This window comes from Sphaeroforma arctica, assembly GCF_001186125.1.
Source record: "Sphaeroforma arctica JP610 unplaced genomic scaffold supercont1.37, whole genome shotgun sequence".
Taxonomy (NCBI): domain Eukaryota; class Ichthyosporea; order Ichthyophonida; genus Sphaeroforma; species Sphaeroforma arctica.
This window is the reverse complement of record NW_014040521.1, coordinates 41,873-68,239: the sequence shown is the minus strand read 5'-3', so window position 1 is coordinate 68,239 and position 26,367 is coordinate 41,873. Positions and strand designations below refer to the sequence as shown.

The window sequence follows — 26,367 nt, the reverse complement described above, 5'->3', positions numbered from 1 at the left end:
CTATATGTATATATATATATATGTATATATATATATATCTGTGTGTGTGTGTGCAAATATATGTATATATATATACATATATATATATATATATAGATATGTGTGTGTGTGTGTGTGTGTGTGTGTATTTGCATTTGTATATGTGTATATATAAATATATATATATCTTTATTTATTTATTTATTTATTTGTTTATTTATTTATTTATATTTTTAGTTATATATACGTGTGCTTGTGTGCTTGTGTGTGTGAGTGTGTGTGTGTATAATATATATGTGATTATTTATTTATTTTTATTGTTTATATATATATATATATATTGTGTGTATGCGTGCATATATACATATATTAGTTTGTATTGATGTAGTTAGGCTTGTTTATGTGCTTATCTATATGTACGTATGTAAATTATATTATATATCCCTTGACGTATAAGTAAGTTTTTGATTCAAAAGCAAGCATATATATATATAAATTGATATATTTATAGGAGGTATATATTCATGTGTGGTATTTTTATTATATTTTTAGCTACATATTCAGATACGCACGTATAGATATATATATAGATATATATATATATGTGTGTGTGTGTGTGTGTACACTTGTGTGTATGGCATATACACACATATATATATATATATATATTACTGAGGTCCAGCGAGTTTAGCTTCTTGGTATAACCACATTTTTAAGATGTGATGGAGAGATTGGCTGACCTCATATAGTATGCATGTGCTTAAAGTGTTCTTGTTGACTGCCTTGTGTATATGCAGAAAGGACGTATTGATCGCTTTACATCTTACTGCTGTCCACAAAACAGCATAATAGACATATCACGGTAGCATGGCTCTTTGTGAGGCTGTCTCCTTGTCACTATATCAACCTGCATACCAATATGCTTCGTGCCTTCTGCACCTATATTCGTTCGTTGAAATTGTATGTGGCATTCCAATCAATGTAATCGTGTATATTGTGGACCAACACCTTTTCCTGTTGACAATCTATTCAGGAATGCGATCGACTACAAACGGCAGTGGCTGCTGACTTGGTCAAACTTCTGGAGAAGCACAGCACTGGAGTGACCGCATCTGTACCAAAGGGTGCTGTAGTAGAGAAGGATCTAAACACGCGTTTGGGTGAACTTGTCAACAAGGCCGATGTCATGCTGTTTATGAAAGGTGCGCAGATAGCTTTGGTAGTGTCATATCTGCCTCGCTTCATCTCACCTATTCCCGGAATGCAACAGCATTGTCCTTTGTATCTGCCGTGTATCATGTTGTCGCGAGCGGTCGATGTCCCTTGCGCATATGATCCGTCACCCCTTGCGCCAGTCCACCAGCCTATGTGTCTCCTTCCTCTCTTTTGTTTTCCTCAGTTCCTCACGTGCCGTGTATTCGGTTGTCTATATTCTTACAAGCGTATACCTATGTTATTCGATTCGGAAGTTCTTGGTCATATCATGCAACACGTACACTTTAGCATATATACCTTTCTGCTAGTTCCGGGTGCGACTATCGTTACAGTGTGTTCAGCGTTAGCTTGTGCGTTTATGGTCGTTGGCATGTTGCATAGGATTCGTGAAAGCATATTCTAGCGCAAACGTTTTATGCCGTACTGATTCTCTTGCACACATGTGTATCGCAGGTGATCGTGCTACACCTCGTTGCGGATTCAGTCGCCAAACAATCGAGATCCTAAATGCAGAAAATGTGGATTACGAGACTTTCGATATTCTTGAGGACAACGACGTTCGACAAGGTATGATCAATACACCAATATCGGTGTGGGAAGTATTGGGTCGTATAACGGGCAATTGTTAATTTTGGGAGCGGATCTAGGAATCTTTTTCGGCTTCATTACGCATATGCAGTTATATAAAGTAACAATATATTGCTGGTGCTACCAGCTGATAAATAGAACCCGCTTTGTTTATATATACAGCATATCGTATCTCCCTCGTGTATTGTGCTGTATTAGAGTTTTTCAGTATGTACTTACATAGAGAATATGCTGTTGTTGCATTCAAACACACGAAACGTATTCTTAACATATACGAACCATCTTTTATACTTATGAATATTAGGGCTGAAGACATACTCTGACTGGGCCACATATCCCCAGCTGTACGTCAAAGGTGAGCTTGTTGGTGGAATAGATATCATCAAAGAGTTAATTGAGAATGGGGACTTTGAGGAGATGGTACCCAAGAAAGAGAAGCCGAAGGCCACAATCACCCCGGCGGCCGCCACCACAGAGGAGCGCACACACGAGTCCTACGAGTATCTAGTACCCATCATCAACAAAGCACCTGTGGTTCTCTTTATGAAGGTATGGAACGTATGGATGTGTGCGGAATGTGACTCGTGTTTGATGGGGTTGTATTGTTTGTGCTTATGAGTGTGTACAGAATACAGGATGAGGTTGAGAATGTTGTCGTTCGATTCTTCTAGCCCGCCATAGAATATCAAGGTGTGGGTGTTTAAGGTGTGTGAGCTGGTGTAATGGATAGCACATATCTAGTGCACTGTAGGTCTTATATGGCTAATTCAGTATCGACGTGGTCAAGACTCCGTGGATTGTCCTCTCTCTCCTTCCGCATCAGCATGAATAGCATCCGTGACCCTTCTTTCCTTACCTAGAAAGTCAGCTTATGTTAGTGCCCCACTTCTCTAATTCACAAGAGCGTAGGCGCTTTATATGGAAACACAGTGCGGCCATACGAATCTTATATTTGCGCTAAACAGTTATCTGATCCTTCTCTGTCTTCGCATTACAAACACAGGGTTCGCCAGATGTACCGGAGTGTGGCTTCTCGAGGCAAGTGATCTCTCTGCTAGAAAGTGAGAACATCATATACGAGACTGTCAACATCCTGGTCAATCCCGATGTGCGCGCTGATTTGAAGGTATATTTACGTGTGCATCTGCAAAGACACTCGAAGTAGCAATGCAGATAGCTTAAGTGTGTGTGTGCGGTGGTCGGCATCGCATTTTCTCTATATATATTTTACGTGCGTGTTGTGTTATTTTCTTATAAATATCGTTTAGTAAACCTCCTCATGTGGATGACTTGTATATTTGTTTCTTTGGCTGGATTATGCACGAGCTTCTACCACAGGGCGTGGGACTGGATGTATCATTCTAAATATTCGAGCTTTTCGCTTTCTTTCAAATTCAGATCTACTCGCAGTGGCCCACATTTCCACAACTGTACGTGGAAGGTGAGCTCGTAGGTGGTCTGGATATCCTGAAGGTACGTACTTTGCCTCACGATAAGCTCGCCGTGTTCTATTCGTGATCGTCAGCTTGTGCATGCCCAACAGTTTCTACCCGTCGCCTCTCTGTTCCTTCGCAATGGATTGGTACTAATTTTCTATGAGGCTACAATCTGCTAGTACTTTTTTTTTTTGAGGTTACAACCTGCCTAGTGCTAAAGTATATATACTAATGAGATGTATTGTTTATTGGTTTATTTCTATGGGATGCCACAGGAGATGCAAGAAAGTGGAGACTTTTTAGATTCCATCCCTGACACCTGCATAAGGAAGGAGTAGATCATCGTGCACCCACACGCTGTATAATTAATAACTGCGATTGGCCAGGAATTGGAACAGCTATTAAGGAACGCGTTCGCAGGACGACTCTGTTACTTAGATGCCGTTGACTTTTTGCAAACATTCCGTTGTCGAAAATAAAACAATCTCCAACCTGATTCTTTCTCGGTTATCGCCTCTGCGCATAAGGCCAAGTATCGGATGCAACATATCCATCATCTGGTGCAAACCATTGTGCATCCGTTTCATAACCGATTTAATTATTTGCGACATCTATTCGTTCGTGTGGGATATATGCGTGCACAGTTGCCTCGTGTGTTCCCGTTTCGCCATAATTATTCGTATGCATATGTACAACTACGCAAGTTCAGGAAGGTGCTCCGTGATATGGCAACACACGTTCTCATGCTGGGAATTATTCTATCGAATACAATTCTTGACCAGTGGATCTATGATGTCTCCGCGGTAAAGGAGCGATTAAATTAACTGGATGGCACTATATCTGTTGTTTTCTGGCCGAAGTTTGCCAACTACTTTATTTTTTTCCAACCATAATTAGCTATGCACTGAGATGTTGGCTTTTGGAATCGACCCTTCGCCAGGCACACACTGTACAAGCAGACCAATTTTTACTCGGTCCCGTGCATATCCAATGGCTCTGCTACACTCAAGGTAGTATATAACTAGACTAAATTAATATATTCTATAACTATTCTTGCATATCTGTGGTATTGCCACTTGTACTCCTCTTTGCGCCGAACCCCTTGGCAGCCTTGGTCCATGCATTAGTGGCCGCGTCCGCTGCCGAACTTCCTCGTTTCGGTTTGCCCTTAAGCACTTTCGTCAAAACTTCTTTCTTCTTCTGTACGCCGGATCGTCCTCCTTTTACAGCCACATCTGAGGATTCGCACAGTAATTATATATCTGAGCATCGATGCTTACGATGACTTTCTCCGTGCGTATGAGTTAAATCTCCGAATGATTGCCAGGATGAACACGGCTTTATAAAATGAAAGTGGTGCAGTTGTTTAAACGTGCGCTGCTGTAATGTTGCTAGTCTGTTCCTCTTTTTGATCAACTTGTACTCTATGGGTAGGCGGAGGTAATACATTGCAGAAATTCGTCTACGCCATTGGATTGACCTAATAATTCTTAATCGATAGCACAGACAAACAGGTCTTCAAGCATAAAGTCCCAAGCCACGTTCACTCGCTATATATATATTCACTAAGTAAATGGTAACTGGATGTGGTACGTAATGCCTCCACACAATATACACCTCAGGTCAGACACATATCACATGTGTGTGAAACACAATTAAAATTCGTTTCACACAAGTTGTCCGATAGCAGAACCAATCGCAAGTTGATGCAGACACCATTCGATAGTGAAACTAGTGTCAAGTGACAGGCAATCTGTTTCATAAGCCGTTCATTCTCACGCAATCTACGTCAGTGCTACTGCGTGATATCATAACCCCACTTCGAAACGGCGCATACTAAACACACATTTTTGCACTGGTTGGGTCGATCACACCACTGTCAGTAGTACTAAACAACAATAAGTCACGGGTTTGTTCACCTACCTTTCTTGAAGATAGTAGGCTTGGTCACTTCAACATTCTTCCCCGCGAACTTCGACCGTTTGGCCGTTTTCGACGATCTGCCCATAGTGTGTAGTGAATAGACTGTCCTGTTTTCGTGGGCAATGTTTGTACGTGTGCGTTCATCAAAGGCAATGAAATGCCTTTTTTGTAAAATATATTTCGTACGCTTCAAATCGTCATGTGTGATGAAAATTTACTATCGTAATTTCGGCTTTTTTCATGGGATATTTGCAAACACGCATACGCTAAATACATTTATACATACACGAATGCAACCTTTAAGCAGACAGTGTCGCGTGCAGACAGTGTCGCGTGCAGACAGTTAACAGGCCTACATCGTCAAGAAAAAAATTATTATGTACGTGAAACTAAATCAACTGAGAAGCTGGGGTACTACTCCCATCGCAAAGAAGGTGTTTTTATACAGAGGTGATTCGACCAAGTTGCAAGTAGATGCAATCGTGAACGCAGCCAACGAGCGCATGCTTGGCGGTGGTGGCATAGACGGAGCCATCCACCGCGCTGCAGGCCGAGATTTGTATGACGAGTGCGAGCGTGTTGAACAGGTATGGGTGTCTTCTGCACGTGACATACCTATTTTGTGGAGGTTTTGATGGTGTAACGAATACGTATTGACCCTGTAAACTTGTACCTGCTATATCGGTGGGGTTTTTTCCTTGTAAGCGAACTTGATATTGGCAATGTGAATTCGTATATGGCTGTATATCATATGAGACAATAGCAAGTAATATCTTTGCAATACGATACGAATACTATTTGCATATTGTACTATCTCAACGTTGGTGTCGTTCTACCAAAATCCCACGCGGCTTTGAAATTCACAGGCTGTTCTTAGGAGCATGGCTGCGAGCGCCAATCATGCATATTTGTATATTAAAGTGGCGACGACTTGTATCCCTTGGATGGCGTACATGTGTTCTATTTCTATTGATCATCATATTTAGCAACCTCCGAGTGTGTTAGTCTGGGTGAATCGACGCAAGGTTATCTCAGAGCTTGTGTTGGGTACTACAAGATGTATATGGGTTTTAATATTGTGAATAACATCGGCTTTGAGTACACACTAAACCCTGCCGTAATTATTGGTGAGATTACGTGTTGCTTCATGGAAATAGGCACTCATAGTTGCAATCTCGACCCTGACACCTAACATAAGCTTACTCTGGTACCTCGGGAACGCCCGGACGATACGTCTGTAAGCTACGCGAATATACGAGCAAGTGTTTGGTCAAATCAACAAACCTGCGAGCGGGCAACCCAAACCGATTAGACCGTTATTTTTCTATTTTATCACCTACAGTTGTCCGTCTTGACCTGTGTTTTGACAGATTTTGATATTGTGCTTACACCTTATGCTTTCCCCGCTCCTTTCAGGTTAGACCGAGAGTTCGATGTCCCACGGGTGAAGCTCGTCTAACCAAAGGCTACAATCTTCCAGCCAAACACATTATCCACACTGTAGGCCCTATCGGTGAGAAACCGGATAAGTTAGAGAGCTGCTATGCGTCTTGTCTGAATCTTGCGAAAACGAACAATATACGTTCTCTGGCATTTTGTTCGATATCTACGGGTGTATTTATGTACCCTATAGAAAAAGCGACCGAAGTAGCTCTGTCTACTACCAAACGATGGTTGGAAGAGGGCGATAACAATGATGCGATCGACGGCATTATCTTCACTGTATTTTCGGATAGAGATGCTGATGTGTATAGGCAACTGCTGACTACGCACTTTGGGCCTCAGCACCGAGAAGTAGTGAATGTGGACGCTGGGGATGACGAAAGGGGCAACTAAAACGACACATTTGCTTGTCAAAGCGTCGGCAGGGCATGGTTCACAACTTCCAAGCTCGACATGGTCTGATTGGCTTGTGATCGTAGATAGAGAAATGAGATCGAGTGCACGCCATCCTGATTCGGTTTAAATATACTCGATAACATGGGAGGTACAAGTCTACGACACAAATTATGATTGTGCGTACTAATAAGAGGAAGCAATGGAGTTGGGAGCGTAGTAAAAGAAGGGCTGATCGCGGCTACTACAAGCCTGGAGGATTTTATACTCTCCCTATTCAACGGCCTCCCAACGGTACAAATGGGAATTATCGCCTTGAGATGGTGTGCGCCACGTGCATGCCATCTTTCGGCCACAGATGCCTGTGACGCTTCCATTAAGATCGGAAAGTAGGACTTGACCTTCGGAACGCAATGAATAACTTTAAATGAGTCGTCAGGCAAAATAGGCCCAATACAACCAATTAAAAATATCAGTTGCGAAAGTTTGTTTCTGGATGACAATTTAGATTCGATGTTTGCTCGTCTCACTCAAGAAATGCTGATCCTATCTACCCTTGGCTCGAATCGATCCTTAACTGTCAGAAAGGATTATAGGATATTGCCAACACTAAGCAGCGCCTCACTTCAAAGGTTCAAGTGTTTGGCCGCAGCATCATTTGTTTTTGCTGTTGGTGTGCCAAATAGTAGTCTTTCATAACGTGACATGCATTCTGTATGATATAAATGTTTGAATGATGCAACTACAGTTGAGGTGTACTTGAGCAGACTACACTCAGAAGGTGGTTGTGTTGGCTTGAGTTTCTACCCGCACCAATTCAAATAGACATAGAACAACTATTGCTGTGTGAGCATACGCTTGCTATCCTATCGCAAGGATCGATTTGTGCTCGAGAGAGCGTCTTTGAGTAGAGGGGTGATGCAAAGTGTGCTACAAATGGCTGTATTTTCGTATCTCGGTTTGATTCGGCTTGAACAAAATCGGTAGGTTGTACTTGTTCCAGTAGGTTGTTGACGATCGGTCTCCCTTGATTGTCCCGATTGTGGCTCCCATCCGGACTTGAAAAGATTCGAAATTGTTAGATGTTGTGTCGTACTCTGAATAGTGCCACAGTAGTTCAATATGTGGCAAGTGCATACTTTTCCATCCTTCCTGCACCCTCTAGAAGATTAGCTGAGGCGAGCTTCTCGGGCCCTCACTCAGATATCAACTCGCACTGTATGAGAAAACGTATGAATGCGACAGCAGTATGAGGTTGCAATATGACTATGGCACACGCCAATACACTATACAGTGATATCACGTTTGCAACAGGACGAAGACCACAATAACACCTCGCCACATACTGCGCGGAATTTTTTGTGTGCTGATGAATCATGTACATATATTTGGCCTTTCTAGCGACTGTGATGGAGATGTCGCTTCTACAAGCACAGCTTTTCCTAGCACTACAGCAGCGTCGTTGTTCCGCCGACTCTTCGCAAATTGTTGTGCATTTTGGCCTCCCTATTGATTATGATGTAAATCAAGTCCAGTATTAAGTCCTATTTTTAAATTTCATCAGCTATTTCGTTTCAGATGCTAGCTTCTTCAGAAACATAAACGTTACAGATATCGATAATAGGAATATTGAACCTAAATAGATAACCACGAACTGGCTTGCAAACCTCATCCAAAGCATGGACGTCGGCACCGTTCTCTATCAGACACCCAATAACCCGAACATGCCCGTTGTGTGCAGCACAGTGTAGCGGTTGCCAGTTCTTCTTATCACGAGCTCCAACGTGCGATCCAAGGGCGATCAATGTTTCCACCACCTCTAGATTATCCAATAAACATGCCCAGTGGAGTGCAGTCCAGCCTTGCTATAGAATTGATTTTTTAAATTGAAACACGAATACGAATCTGGCAATTCTACATATGCAATGACGAGCCATAGTATCACACTAGTTTGAAATTGAAACTTCGAAACTCTATATTGGATTACTTGTGTACATGGATGTGCATGTACCGCTGTGATATAATAGTGGTCAACCCGCAAAAACAATCTACCATAAGCAAATAACTGTACCACAAAAAAATGCGTGAATAATCGCAGCCAATAGATGTCTACACAATTCTCAAGTAGGGGAAGAAAACATAAAAGCCCGAGTTGATTTACCTTATCTGGTATTTCAGTGTTGCTGCCATTCATCGTCAAAAACTTAACGCCTTCGGCATTGTCTCTACTAGACGTCCAGTGTATACCAGTACAATCGTTCTGCTTAATTATACCATCATTACACAACGCAATATTGAGTTCAACCTCGGAAACAGGTAGACTCGCCCATGCATTTGTAACACATGTGTAAGGCCCTTCTGTCCGTTTCTAACAGCATTTACTACTAGCCGCAACAGTCAACGAACAAAAAATCGTTTGCATATGCGCTCTTTTTAGCTTTGGCTTTATACGATCGCAATGCAAACATCCGCTTAACAAGCCTTTCGCACCAACTGTTTCAAATATATGTAGTTCATTCTATCACACGAGTAGATCTGTTCTCGGTCAGCTTAATTAATCCGCTATCGGACACCGTGCGAGAAATTTCAAGCGCATCAGGGATGTATATGTTATCCTTTAAATCGCAGAGATTACAATAGCAACCCAACACGATTTTTTATCTCTTGTCGTGTTGACTACACGCACAACATTCGAAGCCTTTTGATACTGCTACATATAATCAAAAATAGCTGCACGGAACCACACTTTATACCAAAACTCCAAAGACCCAACCATTCACGAATTCCATGGACCTGAGTAACACACAAAGAGCCATTCCACTCGCAGTCGCACGTGATCAAGAGTTGACCATGAACATTCTAATAAAGAATTGAAAAAAAAATCATTCGCGTTGTCACGTTAATTTGCTGCATACCTCGTCTTTCGTGTTTAAATCCGCTCCAGCCTCGCACAAAGTACCTAGATTCATCAAACATCCTATTTGAGCAGCATCGTGAAGAGCACTTCTATTTCTTTTGTCCTTAAGATTTACGTCGGCAAGATATTGTATATTGAAAGCTTTAAGCATGCATGCTTCGAGTTCCTAACTGCGAAGTGTAGCGCAGTCAAGCCTTCTTTATCCGTGACTGATACGTTGGCACCAAGCTTTCATGCATGCTTCGATTTCCTAACTGCGTAGTGTAGCGCGGTCAAGTCTTCTTTATCCGTGACTGATACATTTTAGGGTTTTACGCTGAAGCGATCATAAGCACGGTTTGATCTTTTTCATCCCGCGTGTCTATGTGAACGCCAGCAGCTAGATATTTACTAAGCTCAACGCCATTCACACACGTGTGGATAGTCTGGTGCGTATATCCCGAAAATATAGACATAATATGGCTATGGTGTATTCCGTTCAGCGACTTATATCTCTTGTTATGCTAGTACGTGGCTGTGGCAACTTAGATATTGCATTCAATTGTGCATGCTTTATGCACATAATCTCCTAATTAAAAAGAAGAACTGATATGTAATGGGAAAAGCACGGCCCTCTTGACTAGAGTCGCGAGCAGGAATCAGGTTTGCCGTAGCGGAAGTCGTAAATTTAGCAGAGACTCTACAATCCAGTATCCAGAGGGCCGTGGGTAATAAATTTATACAAAGTGAGATCTAGATTCTAGGTATATTGTCCGATCTATTTCGCAAATCTCAACTGGAGTTGCTGTTTAACCAATTTCCTCTTAAGCCCGCCAATAAAAATGTTTTCAATATATTTTGCCTCAGATTTGCAAGGGCGGATACATAATCACTTAATCAGACCGCCATAAATATAAATATAAATATTTACCTATTTTCTTGGGTACAAAATGAAAAAATCCTAGGCGTGTCTTATAACATGTAGGATTAGTGTACAACTACACAAACGTTGACAAATTTTAATTAGTTAAAGCACAATCAATAGTACTGGCGCACCTTCGGCTGATTTCGTGACGGGTCGTTGATTTTATTTTAGATAGACCTTTCCAGCAATATCCAGGTATTGGAGATAATCTTGGACGGAAGACTTGCCAAATAGCATCATCTCGTACAATATATTGTCGCCGAATTGTCCTGAAAGTCCATCACGTTCTCTTGTGTAGTCGTCTTTACAGCACTTTCCGAATGTAGGGGTGGTAAAAACGTGTCGACGATAAAATTATGTACTTCCATTCTGCACACGGTGGCCAACCACAGCGATCCCAATTTTAATCTCAAAGATATAGGGCCGACGATCATGCACGACTCGATCAATAATGCTTGTAGTGTTGAATACAATGAAGTTCAATCTTTTGTCTGTTTTTACCTTGGAGAAGGCCAATTGGTAGGGTCTCATCAGATTCCGCTGGTGTCTTGAGATGGTGGGATATGGCCGAGAAATCCAGTATTGGCAAGTAGTGCATATTGCCGTTGTATTGTAATACTTATGTAGCATGGACAGATGCAAACTTTGAATGCGGATAACTTCTTACCAGATGATATTCTTTAGCAAAATCGGCCATTTGGACTTTCTGTGATGCTTCCAAGCAATTACCTATGCACTGAACCACAAAGTCACGAGGCTCGTGGGTATCCACCGCGAATCATCGAAGAACCCGCTCTTTTGTAGGTGGCCTAGTTGTACAAAGACGGCACCCGTGTGTGGAATGTAATCCACCACAAAGAAATCGTCTCCTGCATGCATTTTCTATGTGTGCCTGATATTATTTTCGCCCACGGTGAGCAGACGTCCAAATATAGACCGGATCTTAGTATTGCGCGTTCCAGTATTAATCTCAGCCAACACCTTGTCAACATCCATCATAGTGAAGTCCTCTGTTACGTCTCGCGTTTAGACTAGGATCTGACTTGTAATACCATATTCAATCAGTTTGTATCACCCACCCAGAAGCTTCTTGCTACGCTCATCTATACATTGTGTATATGCTTGTTTGTTGTCGCACCCTGGACCAGGGGCCGTACAATGTGATGCCTAAGGACAAAAACCTGCGAGGCAAGCAGTGCGAGTAATAGACACAGAAGGGCGCATATCGTCTGAGAAGTTGTCTATTGTTTTGCTGATCACACTCGACGGACCACGTTTATATACTATTTTTAATATATATATATATATATATATATATATATATATATATAATTTCTATATGTATATATATATAATTTCTATATGTATATACCGTATACCCTCGGCCTCTTCTTGTGGAGTCAGGACTCAGGAGGCCTATGTCTGCCCCCCCCCCCCCTTGGTCTTGTTTGTTCAAAAATTAAAAAAGGCTACAGACCTGCTGTCACCTGTGGGGTGTGAGCCTGTGAGGCTGTGTGACTGTCTGACTGTGTCACCATATGACCAGACGGATATTTACATAAATTAGAAGATGAGACTTTTTTTCCTTCGTAGCCTCCAAATAGAACAAGAAAAGATGCACTATTAGGGTTGGCAACCCAAGAAATTGGCGCGCAATGGGTTTTATGAATAATGTAGAAGGCTATGGGATATTTATAATATAAACAGACAATAGCATCACCATTAGCACTTGATTGCTATACGATGCCCACGAGAGTATTGAACTGTATGCACATTGTAGGTATTTTCTATTCTTATTACAGTTACTGGAAGGTCTGAGATTGAGCCGAATAGATATCTTCTTCTTTTGCAAGTAGTAGTCAGTGGGATCGTCTTAATCCTGCATCACGTACGGAGTGGAATTAAAGTGTGTGTGTGACCTAAAATCATGGTGGCCGAGGTTGCGCCTGAGAATCGCATCCGTATCCTGGTTGCTACGGACAACCATGTTGGCTATAGACACGAAGACAAGGTTAGAGGAAATGATGCACTTACCACCTTCGAGGAGATTCTGCAGATAGCTGTGCGGAAGGAGGTATGTACGCTTGCTGCCATCTTGCGGCGCACGTATAAAATTTAGTGCTCTAGTAAAGTAGTTGTGGTAGAATGTGCACAATGAAATATCGTACAATTTTCATTGTTCGAGATAGTCTCGTGTTTGACGTACGTTTTCATAGCGTGTACAACCTTGATGTTTGGGGGACCTGAATTTCTCCCTGTGTATCGAATAAGAGCAGAAGGTCCAATCAAGACTAAGTGTGGCTATGATCGAATACTGCCAAATACTGCCAAATCTAAAATTTGTCAGTGGAAATAATAACCATGGCGCATAAAAATTTATCATATATATATATATATATATATATAAGGATATGTAGTCTGTCAGACTCGAAAACGCAGAATTTGGATGTCTACGTGGTTTGCTTATATTGTGACTTATATATTTATTGATTATTCAACATCTGTTCGTTTTGTACGGCATACGTTAACACACGGAATGTCTACAGAACGTTTCTGCAGATCTTTCAAGTGCACACAGACGCACCTACATACATTCGTAAGCGCCTACGCGCACACTGCTATAGATTGTATGTGATGTAAATGTCGTTTCATCCACCATAAATCATGCTATACATGGTCATATATGATTTGTCTATAAGTATCGTTATTCAATTGGACACCTTTCATGTATGATTATGCATTTGCAATGCATATAAACTTATGCTCTGTAGTTGTTTTATGAATACAATGTGTGCTGTACACAAAGCTGTTCCGACGAATAATAGCATACAAGAATAGAAAACGTGTGCACATGTATGTATGAATGTGCGTGTTTAGATCTATGAATGGTAGCTAAACATGATTGAGTTAGTGTTAGAATTGATTTTCTTATGTTTTATATGCGTATCTACTATTTAAAACTTTTGACTGATCAATATCACATAAAACGCACAAATTCACACTAGCACACATATGCGCTTGATAAAAGTTTCTCATGCGAATTCCGCTCATCGATATTGATCATCTGCCTGTAATCTCCGTGACAGGAAGTGGATATTTGTATTTGGTGAAACAAGGATTAGATATCTATATATTTCGTGAACATATATGTATGATATTTCGTAAACATGTATGTATGAACAAAATTAATGACAAGCTCGCATCGACTTGTAATCTCTCAATTCTGGATAAGAATACGAAGAGACCACAGCGGTGTCTGTATTTCCTCGTTGGCGGCATCCAATGTTAGAATTTATGATTAGTGTATGAACGTGCTCATGATGGAAATAGTACTTCACAATGCATTAGTTTCCAAGTATGTGTGTATATCTGTCACGTATTAGTGTTCTACACACAAATCTGAAGTAGCGCATAGGCAAGTACGAACAAAGGGTACAATTTTCAACATTACACAGTGATTCGTCTATGTATGTATATGTGGGGGTCTAATTTGGTGAACAAATATTTTGACAATTCCCATGCTATATGTGTCACCCAAGTAGTCGGTTCTATGTCTTCCACCCGAGTACTTTATCTTGACTTCGTAATCACTTTATTTCCTACTTCGCACAACGAAGCTTATACATTTCCCCAGATGTCACTCACATATGAAAGATACCTCGAATCACGTGACACCACTTAAATAATGTGTCGCTACGTTTATTTTTTCCACTTGCAGGTAGACCTGGTACTTCTTGGTGGCGATCTTTTCCACGACAACGACCCGCCACGTGCCGTTCAGTTCGCTGTGGCTAATCTGTTAAAACGATACTGCTTCGGTTCTAAGCCCATCCAGATTAAAACGCTGGCCACCGGGGAAGAGAGGTATTAAAAATTGAATTTATATGGTATTTTATCTCTCACGTCTTGGCGTTTTGGGCTGTTTCGAAACTTTAAACCTGCTACTAGCTATTACTTACATGTCTAATCCATGAATCCCGGTGCGCCTTCATGCCAGGTTATTATTGACAACTTAATTTTAACGAGTTTTGAAACTCATGCCCAATTCGGTTTTTTTATCAATGTGACTCTGACTATTTCAGCGATAGAAAACCTTTCAACTACATGGACCCGAACATCAACATATCGTTACCTGTATTTAGCATACACGGTAATCACGACGATCCTGTGGGGAAGGGGAACTTGGCAGCTTTAGATTTGTTGGAGGTGGCAGACACTATCAACTACTTTGGCAAACAAAAATCGTAAGTCCAGACAGAAGTTTGCAAACAAAAAACATGGATTTAACAGCGACTTATTGAAGTTTACTCAGGAAACGTAAGTCGCGTATATGGGCTCGTTGGTGTTATATTTCTGTGATGATGTATGTTCTCAATCCTGCTGGCTAACTTTGGGCGCTTTTCTTTCCAGTTTCGATGAGTTTTCTATATCGCCGATCTTGTTGCAAAAGGGCTGTACACGTATTGCATTGTACGGACTAGGAAATATCAAGGATGACAGGTTATACCGCACGTTTGAGGCCCGGAAGGTCAAATTTAATACAGAGGTGGAGGGTGGCGAAAGTACATTCAATCTGTTTGTCCTGCACCAGAACAGGTGTGAGTGCTGGCGTGTGTGCTAATTAAATAGTATCATGTGACGTCGTTGGATTTGGATTTATGCGTATAGGTTCTCATGTATTTGCGCCATAGAGAATTTGTTTTCGAAAGTATAGGAAAACATATGATAGTAAATCCACGGGGGTGCCAGGGGTAGATTATTTTTTTCTTTGCGTCACGAATTTATCGTTATCACTTTCTATGGTTAATTCGTGGATATGCACATCATTTTACGCGGTACAAATAGAGTCAACAACGGTAATCGACATTCATTAATTGGCTGATCATGCGTTTTTGTTGCAACCTGCGTATTGATCGTTCTTTTCTTCATCTTTCGTTGTTAATTGTAGATATACTGGTATTCTATTTATACAGAGTCCGTCACGGAGCGAAAAATTACCTCCCTGAAAATGTAATTCCAACGTTTATGGATCTTGCCATCTGGGGTCACGAACATGAGAGCTATACAGAAGCCATACTCGGTGGGCAAGACCAAAGCACGTACATCTATCAACCAGGGAGTTCCATAATCACGTCGCTGTGTGCTGCGGAGACAAAACCGAAGCATGTTGGCCTGCTGAGTGTGATGCGCCGGCCTAATGAGGAGGGCCCAGTGGTAGGTTTGTTTAAGATTTAGTGTGGGGTGTTGAGATTACGGATTACGTGTTGCGTACCCACACATCGCTTACAGAACTCACTGCTAGATTTGAGTTAGAAACGAGGGCAGTAAACTTCACAATGTTGATATTCGTGAGCTGTCTTTTCTGTTCGAAGTATGTGCTACAAATCCTGCTTTTGGTTACGTGAACAGAGCTAAACTATTTTTCTGTTCTGTATAATATCGTTATATCCATATAAAAAACCACTGTTAACTTAACTACGTGATCATGCCTGCCGGTGCAGTTTGATCTGGAACCCATTCCATTGATGACTGTGCGTCCGTTGGTGATTGGTGAACTCGACTTGGCACAATTTGAAAAGGATGAAGGGGAAAATGTGCTCGATATGAAGGATACCACGAGGGTAGAAAAGCTATTAACCAGCGAAGTGAAGAAGCTTATTGCAGAGAACACACAGAAAGTCACCGAAGAGGCTATGAATTTAGGCACCGAAGTGCACCTGGTGAAGACAATGCCTCTGATTCGATTAAAGGTATGTAGCTTTAATGTACTTTCGAGTTTTTCGCTTTATTCTCTATCCTCGAGTTCTCTGTCTTACACGTTCGCACAGAACCTCGTGTTTTTCTTTGTGGTCGGAGAGCTGCTGTTCCCGCAGTTTCTGTAGATTTTCTCGCCGTGTGCGTTACGTCTATTTGTCAGTGTGTACGGCTCTGCATGTATCGGTCGTATATGTATAGTGCTGAAGACACCGAATGATTTGCACGTTATACTGTTCGCGCTAGTCACAGATTGATGAGGCGATCTTTCTAAGTTTAGTGTTGTATACTTCTCGAATATGGCCTTTCTTAAAGATTTACACATGATATTACGAAACTACAAACAGGTGAAATACAATAATTATACCCCGCTGAATATCCCCCGCTTCGGCCAGAAGTTCGTTGACCAGGTGGCTAACCCACGTGACATCTTATCCTTCACGCGAGTAAAGAAGGACTCTAAATCTACAAAGAAGATGCAGGTGAGTATAATGAAGGTCTTAAATTTGTGTTTACTAATACGAGTGAACCGGACTCGATAATTGAAGTTCAATGGCAATGAAGGTACGACCCCGTTCGGGTGATTGAATATGTGGCAATATTTGACCGTTACAGAGGGCAGTCCGTACCTGCTTACATTCATCTCGCGCCGAGAATTATGATTTCTTTCTGAAATATTTGAGAACTTATGCATGTCCACGCGTCTACATCACAACATTTTCATAGACTTGCTCTTACGCACAACAACATACACTAGAGCGGCGAAATATGACCTCAAAAGGTGTTTTGTTCGCATGCTCTCAGTTTCTTTCATGCTTTCTTTTTGGGGGGGGGGGGAAGAGTGTGTGCGATGGTGTCGGAAATTCGCCTGATTCTAAAATAGTGCCTTTTAATTTTACTTAGATTGATGACGATGAAGATGACGATCCAGAAACGGCAGAAAGCGAAAGGGCGAAAAAAGAGGTAGAAGCTCGCGTTCAGATAGAAACACTTGTGTATATCCCTACACTTATGATAACAAATGAAACCGTTCTCGTCTTGATATCTAGTTCCGCCCACAGGAACAAACTGGCCCTTGACGAACTATTACATTGTGTATTGCATGTAAACTCGATTATATACAGATCACCGCATATTGTTTTCACGGCCATGTCGTGAAGAACACGTGCTCGTGTGTGGTATTGTCACCAGTGTTCATGTTTCGTCTAAACTATTTTATCTGTTTAATAGTTCTGGTTTTCGTGAACTGACTGTCTTTCTACGCTGCTCAGGTAATCGACCTATTCGTGGAATCTATGAAGAAAAACATTGGCTGGGAAGGTAATGAGACAAGCGAGAACGATCGTCGGGCTATCAGGCCAGCCATTATGAGCGAGGCTGTCCGGGAATACGTTGATAAACAGAGCAAGGTGAGTGCTGGTTTCTATGCTCGATGAAGTACGGGTAGCAGACAGACTCGCGTGATGTGCACTGTACATGTGTCAAACACTATCTGAAGTTTTTGATTAAGCTGAAAATGGTTAGCAGTAAAAAGTACGTGTTCGATACATGGTATCGCGTTAATTGGCTATGAAATTGTAGTTTGGCACCGAATTTATGTATTCAGTGCTATTGATTAGAGCAACCACCCGCCCTTGAGCTGCCAATTGAGTTGCAAACATCGAGCTGGGGAAACATCGACTTTAAAAGTAGATGAAGACTTAAGACAGGTTTTAGTGGGGTTCCTATTGTACATGCAATCTCGGATTTGTAAGCATGACTTTAACCACGCTCTTTGAGCACTATGGGATCTCATAATTTGGTCGAAGCATTGGACCTGTAGATTTGGTTGGTGTAAGTACCAAGCAACGTCTGAGCCTGATGTATTCCGTGTGCGCAACTATTCAACCTGTCAGTTCCCCACGCTCCAGTGATCAGCTGCGTGCCTCAATTGCATGTTCTTTACTACCCCGTTTGCAATGTATGTGTCTGATAGTTTTTTCTTACAACGCGCTTTTGTATTCTTCAGGACTCAATAAACAACACCGTGGAGTATTGTCGGGACCAGTATGCCAAATATCGACGAACCGTAAAACGAAATGAAAATGATGATGGTAATTATTGTCCCGTGATATATTCATTTCGGAGACCTTGGGCGTGTCTGTTGATGAATCTTCTATTTTATCCATGTGTGTACTCAGTAGTTGCTGAAGGAAAGATATATTTCACCATGTAACTGGATGTGTATTCATCACTGCTGTGTGGTCGAACGTCATACTGCTTCGTAGCTACAAACTTGCATTTCAAAATTGCTCTCACTGTCGCATGTACGACTGTTTGGTGATGGCGGGAGCGCTGTGTGATTTTGCGACGCAATGAGATAATTTTTATACTTCACGTATTGATGATCACATCTACATATGCTAGTTCTATTTGAATTTATTTAGTCCAGTCTATTCACTCGAATGGTCAATTTTTGCCTACCTCAGGCTCATACATAGCGTAAATATATGGTCAACATACGCTTAGTTTCACATTTTTGAGGGGGTGCAATTTCGCCGACAACTACTTACGACCACGAATGATCACCGGCAATATTCGTGACGAAATTTGCATCTCAACCTTAGAATGAATCGTATGTTCGGCACACACCGGAACTGCATTTTCGCGTCAGTTGTGTTTTTTGGACAGCGTAATTCATCATTCTAGCGTGCATGCCGCTGCCTGGTAGTACTTTGATAATTTTCCAGGCATTTACGTAGCAAGACCTGAACGTTATGTTCTCCAAAACTTTTATTGTAACATTGATGGTTGCGACTTGACCTGAAGCCTATCGCACCCTGTTACCACTCTTGCCAGCTATGAGTCGCAGCTTAGCACGGTGGCACACTCTGGCCCAATTCGCACTCCATACGCCACACGCTCCTATCGGCGGTACTCATCACAATTGCACATATCACCTAGACGATCATAGCGCAATTTTCTTCGTACACCAGACGTCACACACTATAAGCAATGATTCTCAATACATTATTACGCTCTCGCCTAAATTTATTATAAGCAGAAAACTTTGCACCCCGGACGTCAAACACTATCAGCAGTGATGATGAGCCGCCTGCACCGAAAGCTCCTAGAGGGAGAGGGCGAGGAGGAGGTATTCGGGCCCGAGGTGGGTATAGTTGTATGTTTCGCTATGTCATACCGTAGCGGTTGGGTTTGATTAGGAGTAGTTTGTTACTATCACGGTACTCATTGCATTTATTTGGCTAGATACGTAAGTAGACTTCTGTGTTGGATTGCTCGATTTGCACGCGAGCAATTTAAGGCGTACATTTTTAAGGTGAATATCCTTAGAAATTGCTAAGCGAGAATTGTAAGGGTCTTTTATTGTTCATGACTGTCGTTTTTTTATATTGGGAAATCGTTATAAACAACCCCCAACGAATCGGGCTGAACAATGATATGGTTAGCCATGAAGTGCAAAATTATGTCTGCTGATTATTTTCGAAGTGAAGGTACGATGGAATATTTTGACCACTAAGGTGCCTCTTCGTAGTATACGCTAGTACTGCGAGGTCGAGGGGTGGCCATTTCAACGCATTGAGTTTTGATTTGAACATTGGGCGATAGTGAACACAAAGTACAAATCTTTGCCCGCAGAGTTATAATGCTGACCCGTTCATCACTGACGAGTAAGAGCTTTCAGATTATAGCACGAGACTATTAATACACAATGTGTAGCATGAGATGAGAGAACATAGAAAATGTATAAAGTGTTATTATAAGAGGTCTATAGGTGGTTCCAGATATGTTGCAAATTTCCATTAAACAGATTCTGTGCAAGTCGGCCACGACAAAACGAAAATTTATAGTAGCTGTGTGAAGTCGTGCGTACAAGCTCTACGTTCCTTCGACAATTCTTACTATTTCGCTGGTTTCTAATTATATTGTGAACACACTCGTTGCTGACATACCAACTGCTCGTAGCGCGCGGAAGAGGTGCCGCTTCATCCAGTCGCGGACGTCCGGCAAAGAGCCAATCGACACTCGACAACTTAAGTGCTTGTATGTTCTGATTGCGATTATGTCATACACAGACACTGTCATGCGTGCTTGTTTGCCTACTTTTTTAGATGCAAACAGCTCTGCTATCTGAATCTCGTATGCAAGCTGCTCTCTATTAGTGACAGTTCATGGACCTCGACCAAGTAACTCGTAAATTGGGTTGCGTGCGAATTCTGTTTGCGGTGTTGTCTTCTTTTTCGCAGTGTGAGATATCAATTCCCAGATATTTGTAATGAAGTTCTAATGATATTAATACAGAATTGTTTGGCGGTTTTTATCTGTATCGTATCCAAAACCCAAAAATATTCCATTCACTATTATAGCTTCAGTATTATTTCTGTTATGTCACTCGAGCTTATTGAAATTCTAAACTCTCCACCCATGCCGTGTTCTGGTTATTTCTTTGCGAATATGTAAACCTTCAGCAAGTCGAAAGAGGGGCAGATCATTCAGTTTTTCGCCCGAAGCGCCCCCAGCTAAACCCAAGTAGGTTCGACACGAAACAATACTTATGTTAAATATACGCGAAAGTCCTGTATGTGTCTCCATTCCACCCGTGTTGCTATATCAGTCTATATTTCCACTATTCAAATTGACCACCGTTTATGGTGTGGATTATGCGATGAGTGAGCTCTGTTTGTGAGTAGCAATGAGTTTCCGCTCAAACCAATCGAACTTGATCGTGGTCTAATGGCGTTTTCAATAGGGTCATGGGATTGTTACACGTTCGACATATTTTTATCGTCCTGTTGTGGACACTCATACGTAGTAATTCGATTTTCATTTTTTTAAACGAAATCCCTGTAGCCCCAAACCCTAAAACACTATTGCAAACTACACTCGTAGATTTGAATCCGGTTATATTGGATGGAGCATTGGATCACTACGGCCTGTGCAAGTACGGCTGGCGTGGCTCTCAAACACACACTGCCTATGTATCACGTACCCGATCCCCCATCCCTAATTGCGCCTCAAATGTAAATAATGCAGACTATGGGCACGACCCTGCAATATTACACTCGGGCGAACACCAATACCCAAAAATTGACGCCAAGAAGCTCTTCTAACATAGTGGCCTGTATGCATTAAATAATGATCTCCATTGACAAGCTCAGCTGCTTTCATTCGTCAATGAATGTACACCCCAACACTCAATCTGACATAGCAATGCGAGTTTCATATATATTCTTAACCCTTACTCTCGAAAGTGATTCGCTGTTTACTCGCATACACAATCATACACATTGTTTGTCCTCGATTGAGTGCAATCTCCGGATCTAGTAGACAATACCTCTCACTTATACTTTTTTTTTGCTCTTTTCTCTCCTTGTTCTTTAGAGCACGTCGACGAACTAATGTGCCATCATACGCCCCCGAAAACCTGGATTCCGATGAAGGTGACGATAGTGGGGCGAACAGTGACTTCCGGATTGCTGATCATGAGGAAGTTCCCAGCATTTCCCGCAATACGCATAGTAAAGTCCGAAATGTCATATCGATAGATGGTATGTTGAGTTTCATCCATATGTGCTCGCATCAACCTACTGATTTGAACCTCTGCGTACTTTGGGCTCAGAAATTATCAACCATTGAGCGTATAGGCTAAGAGCGTAGTTACTTAGTTTCTCTATATTTTTGGTATGTATAGATGACGATGGAAGCGACGACAATGAAATTATTATGGCTCCGTCGAGAAGCAAGGCTGTACCAAGCAAACCAGCCAGAAGGCCAGCAGCGAGTTCTAGCTCTGCCAACGCATCAGGTGTCAAGAAGCGCGGAAAAGGTGAGATACATTTCGTTTGCCCCTGTATATGTAAGTAGATGCTATCTGTGCCTTCCTGTGTTATTTTCTTTTGATCTCGTGAAACACTGTGTGTTTTTATGTGCGCGACATACACTTTCTTTTTGTGACGTGATCAGTCTGTGGAACCAGTATGTATTGACATCACGTTTTTTTATCGGCGCCGGGTACGTTGTGTGGACTAATATATTTCCTTCTTGTATCAATCAGGTCGTACAATTTTCTAAATTGTCGAATTTTGGTGCAAAGGGCCGGTCAACGCATGTGCATATAACAGTCGATGAACGCTGGAAATGCCGCATCCGAGGCCTAATATAAACAACCGTGAATATTGAGATTTGAGTGACTAACATATTTGAGCGCTCATAACTGCAAAACTCCGTAAAGGACCACTACGCAAGGAAGCTACACTGTATGATAATACAGGGTACAATGGTCCGCCAAACCAATGTAATCAAGAAATTGGTTTTCACAGTGTTTGGAGCAGCATACAGCAGCACGCATCAGAAAATCCCAGCGCATTTCTTATGCATCGCAGGTGTTGGGTGACCGCTATGAAGTCTATGTACGTGCTTTTTCTATGCTAGAATAGCAAATAACCATACCGGACGGAAGAGAGCGATTTCGCACTTTTAGAGTTCGTACGTACACCTACGTCGAGGCACAGGCTGAGTTACACGCATATCAGGTTAGAGTCAGTCATATTCACATATCATCCCAGTCCGCACACACTGAGCATAATGAGTGATGTGAATTATGTGGAAATCTGTCTAATGCGAAGCGGTCGGCTAATCTAGTGCGCTGTGAGTTACAATATACATATATACGCAACGAAGCTGAGCTAGGGTTGTGAAACACGATAGTCGATAGTCTATTTTCAGCCGCAAGCATCCTTGTCGACATGGAATATCTACTTTCCCTTTCAGGGTTCGGAGATAGATATCGTCTTTGTCACTTGGAATACACATATCAGTAGCTTGGAATACATCCATCAGTACTAGAAACCAGGATATACGATACAAATTTGATTACACCACGAGGAAAGGCAAATCGAAAACGGATGCAATGTTCGCGTTGTATTAGCAATGCTTCTGAAACAAATAGCCAAAATACAGGGAATCAAAGTTTAGCTTCCCGCGTCAGCGAGACACAACTAAAGCAATAAAAGGCTAATATCTTAGAACGCAAGCGAGCATATGTTGCTACATGACCAATGAAATCTCGCGCGAAAAATTATATCTGTATGATATTAATGGTCCTTTTGGAGCGTGGATACCTAGAGGGCTTCTGAAATGGGTATTTTAAACTCCCTACCATGTAATCAGCACTGTGCATGCGAGGGCAATGGATATTTGTATGACAATTTGTTACCAATGACTGCGTTGTATACAGACTTTATTCATATCCATGCCTGAATTTCATCTTTGCACAGTAAGGTATGACTATGTCACCATAGAATACTACAAATCCTAGTAAACCACCGGATCCGACCCAAGAAGATGCCGTCACTTCCGAATACGTAACGCCTGCTCACTGAGCCAAGCACCCATACAAGGGATATCAGCGATACGTAGTTGCTCTTCAAATAGTATTCTTTTTCTACAAATACTAAGCAGGCTGAGCGCACTACAGCTTAGTGTAAATAACTGATGACAGCACTTCGAAAATAGATTATTGAGCGCCAGCAGTTTTGACACCCAACCCCTTCTTCTTGCTGGGTCGTTTGCTGTTTTGGAACATCTTCTGCTCAACGATAACACGGACTTTGTCGGCCATAAGATCCTGTACAGGCAAGCGAAAGATTGTATTAAACAAAATGGAAAAGCAACTTTTACACGCCCGAATTGCAACTGAACTACACCAACAACAAGATATACCCGGAAGGGTGCGTACGTGGCATTGATCTAAATTAACGACAGTGATTTTAAATGTTTGGTATTGATCTAAAATATACGTGCTGGTACGTGCTGGAAACATGTAATTTAAGGACGGCAAGTGGCATGCTGAATATAGTATACAAAAAAATCGTGGGCTCGGGCGTCTTACATTCATTTGGTTCTTCTGGTCGATTCTCTTCTCCAAAGTTGCAATCTGGATGGCTTGCTTCTTACATTTCTCCATCATCAATTCTAGCAGACGTTTCATGTTGGCGATACCATCACCTACGATTGTTGGCACGTAAAGTTATGTCAATATCAGCAAAGTTGCAACGAAAAGTATTCTACGTACTACATTTCCAACTGTACTTGCATCTGCTAAATATAAAAGCACACCTTGATCGCCAACACGTATATGGATAAAGTCTAACACAAACAAAAAGATGTCAGTAAAGTGAAATTCGCCTCGTGCACCCATACTGCAAAGAAATATCAATATATCGAAGACATATCAATATGTATAATTTAATATTTTAATATCGATACATGAATATCAATCAATATGTTTCTGACCACAAAGTATACTTACCAACTGCTGTCTGACCCTCGCCAAGGAACTCTTCGACGGCCTTGTTAATTTGGTTGAGTCTATCCTTCTCTTGAGCTTTCAGCTTGTCAAAGCCTTCCGCTACCGCTTCAATCTCCGCTGAATATGCTTTCAACAGCGACCCAAGCATGTCATGGTTCTCCTTGAGCGCTCGGTATTCCTCATCTTCACCATCTTCAGGTGTAGGCTTTGCGGTAACAGTAGTATCGGCACCCACTTCTGACGAAACATCATCGCCCTCAGCGCTGTCTGCGGACTTGGTTGCATTGTTGTTAGGCTTGGTACCAACCTGGGCCTTGAACTCGTCGGACAAGTTGCTGGCGTGTTGTCTGATAGCCGCGTTGCAACTATCAACGTGGTCTTGAACTAACCGTGACTTATCACCACTGGCTGCCTGTGTCCTCAATAGCTTCTCGGTCATGCTCGAGATATCTGATCCCTTGCCCTCAATTTGTGCTGTAAACCCGTCAAATTCAAGATATGTCAATACATGCCTAGTAAAATTCACATCGCTACGCTTTTGAAATATGAGCTTTATAACCGTAAATCCGGGTTCACTAGTGTTTGCACTTCCATCTAAGGCTGTATCACATACCTGTTAAGTCCTCTGATTCGATAGCCAATAGTCGAAGTTCTTCCTCAAGAACTTGAATGCGCGCAATCTGTTCATGAATGACGCTCGCCTTCTCCGCCTCTAGCTTTGCAAAGTTGAAGCGCGAAGATTCAATTTCTTCTCCGGCTGTCTGAGCCTTTCCAGTCTAAATAGAAAATTTATGAATACATTATCAGCAATGCACTGGAGTGAAACTATCATTGCACACATACTTTTCAGTCATATTATACTCACCTCAAATGCGGTTTTTGACAACTCGACAACAGAAACCGCCTATCTTCAGCAATATTTTGTCGTCCTGATCATATTTCCATATTTGAATAAATGCCCTCTTCTTTGAAGTCAAAAACTAAGAATAAAAGTAGAAATGAAATTACCTTCTCCTTTAGGATATCCGTCAAACGCTCAACCTCACCATTCTTTGTGTTCTTGATGTTCTTGTACTCTTGGTTTTTGATTATGCATTGCTGATCAATGTTCTCTGTCTTCGCCTCCAACTCTTTGATAAGCTCCTCCAATGCAGCCTTCGATCGCTCCAACTCGAGTACATGATCGCATAGATGCTTGCATCCTTCCCGACATTCACCCAGTTTTTTTTTTACCTCTTCAAGTTCTTCATAGATTGCGTCAATCTCATCCTCGGTGGGTAGACGGATTCCTATAGGTATTGGAATGTGTTGAAACTCAGCTGACTATTCTATTCAGCATGACTTCCCAAAATAAATATACCAACAATACATATATATATATTTATATATATATATACATATATATATCTATCTATATATATATGTGTGTGTGTGTGTGTGTGTGTGTGTGTGTGTGTGTGTGTGTGTGTGTGTGTGTGTATGTAGTAGTAGTAGTATAGTATAG

The 26,367-nt window shown here is 41.6% G+C and overlaps 5 protein-coding genes across 6 annotated transcripts in view; 3 read left to right on the top strand and 2 right to left on the bottom strand.

Moving 5' to 3' along the window:
* Nucleotides 1-3,714, top strand: part of SARC_01024 (hypothetical protein) — a 4,775-nt gene extending 1,061 nt beyond the window's left edge. The window contains exons 2-7 of the mRNA XM_014305258.1: nucleotides 1,013-1,181; nucleotides 1,648-1,761; nucleotides 2,087-2,331; nucleotides 2,786-2,908; nucleotides 3,181-3,255; nucleotides 3,494-3,714. Of these exons, the coding sequence (XP_014160733.1) occupies nucleotides 1,013-1,181; nucleotides 1,648-1,761; nucleotides 2,087-2,331; nucleotides 2,786-2,908; nucleotides 3,181-3,255; nucleotides 3,494-3,556 (789 nt within the window). The 3' untranslated portion in view covers nucleotides 3,557-3,714. The remainder of the gene's footprint in view (nucleotides 1-1,012; nucleotides 1,182-1,647; nucleotides 1,762-2,086; nucleotides 2,332-2,785; nucleotides 2,909-3,180; nucleotides 3,256-3,493) is intronic.
* A 339-nt stretch (nucleotides 3,715-4,053) lies between these two features.
* Nucleotides 4,054-5,312, bottom strand: SARC_01023 (hypothetical protein). The gene is made up of 2 exons (XM_014305257.1): nucleotides 5,142-5,312; nucleotides 4,054-4,453 (listed from the first exon to the last, which is right to left on the bottom strand). Exons 1-2 carry the CDS (start codon nucleotides 5,224-5,226, stop codon nucleotides 4,266-4,268), a joined length of 273 nt encoding a protein of 90 aa, XP_014160732.1. The 5' UTR covers nucleotides 5,227-5,312; the 3' UTR covers nucleotides 4,054-4,265.
* Nucleotides 5,313-5,445: 133 nt separating this feature from the next.
* On the top strand, nucleotides 5,446-7,478 carry SARC_01022 (hypothetical protein). Its single transcript, XM_014305256.1, has 2 exons — nucleotides 5,446-5,728; nucleotides 6,558-7,478. Exons 1-2 carry the CDS (start codon nucleotides 5,519-5,521, stop codon nucleotides 6,975-6,977), a joined length of 630 nt encoding a protein of 209 aa, XP_014160731.1. The 5' UTR covers nucleotides 5,446-5,518; the 3' UTR covers nucleotides 6,978-7,478.
* A 5,247-nt stretch (nucleotides 7,479-12,725) lies between these two features.
* On the top strand, nucleotides 12,726-23,565 carry SARC_01021 (the record flags this gene model as incomplete). Of its 2 annotated transcripts, XM_014305255.1 has the most annotated exons (15): nucleotides 12,726-12,872; nucleotides 14,517-14,662; nucleotides 14,881-15,042; nucleotides 15,209-15,394; nucleotides 15,772-16,012; nucleotides 16,300-16,548; nucleotides 16,900-17,034; nucleotides 17,456-17,515; nucleotides 17,824-17,961; nucleotides 18,561-18,645; nucleotides 19,596-19,700; nucleotides 21,022-21,082; nucleotides 21,935-22,101; nucleotides 22,245-22,379; nucleotides 22,608-23,565. In XM_014305255.1, the coding sequence occupies 15 exons, from the start codon at nucleotides 12,726-12,728 to the stop codon at nucleotides 22,622-22,624; spliced, it is 2,034 nt and encodes a 677-aa protein (XP_014160730.1). In that variant the 3' UTR covers nucleotides 22,625-23,565. The 2 variants fall into 2 exon arrangements, with proteins under 2 accessions (XP_014160730.1, XP_014160729.1); XM_014305254.1 differs by lacking the exons at nucleotides 21,935-22,101; nucleotides 22,245-22,379; nucleotides 22,608-23,565 and adding an exon at nucleotides 21,443-21,588.
* A 210-nt stretch (nucleotides 23,566-23,775) lies between these two features.
* Nucleotides 23,776-26,367, bottom strand: part of SARC_01020 (hypothetical protein) — a 5,388-nt gene continuing 2,796 nt past the window's right edge. The window contains exons 4-8 of the mRNA XM_014305253.1: nucleotides 25,872-26,152; nucleotides 25,477-25,639; nucleotides 24,864-25,337; nucleotides 24,444-24,559; nucleotides 23,776-24,179 (exon numbers count right to left, since the gene is read on the bottom strand). Of these exons, the coding sequence (XP_014160728.1) occupies nucleotides 24,069-24,179; nucleotides 24,444-24,559; nucleotides 24,864-25,337; nucleotides 25,477-25,639; nucleotides 25,872-26,152 (1,145 nt within the window). The 3' untranslated portion in view covers nucleotides 23,776-24,068. The remainder of the gene's footprint in view (nucleotides 24,180-24,443; nucleotides 24,560-24,863; nucleotides 25,338-25,476; nucleotides 25,640-25,871; nucleotides 26,153-26,367) is intronic.

Excerpts from the sequence above, each read along its gene's own strand:
- SARC_01023 (XM_014305257.1), bottom strand. The coding sequence starts at position 5,226 with ATGGGCAGATCGTCGAAAACGGCCAAACGGTCGAAGTTCGCGGGGAAG. Across the intron at positions 4,454-5,141 it reads GCCTACTATCTTCAAGAAAG|ATGTGGCTGTAAAAGGAGGA; the intron begins GTAGGTGAACAA and ends GCGAATCCTCAG.
- SARC_01022 (XM_014305256.1), top strand. The coding sequence starts at position 5,519 with ATGTACGTGAAACTAAATCAACTGAGAAGCTGGGGTACTACTCCCATC. Across the intron at positions 5,729-6,557 it reads AGTGCGAGCGTGTTGAACAG|GTTAGACCGAGAGTTCGATG; the intron begins GTATGGGTGTCT and ends CGCTCCTTTCAG.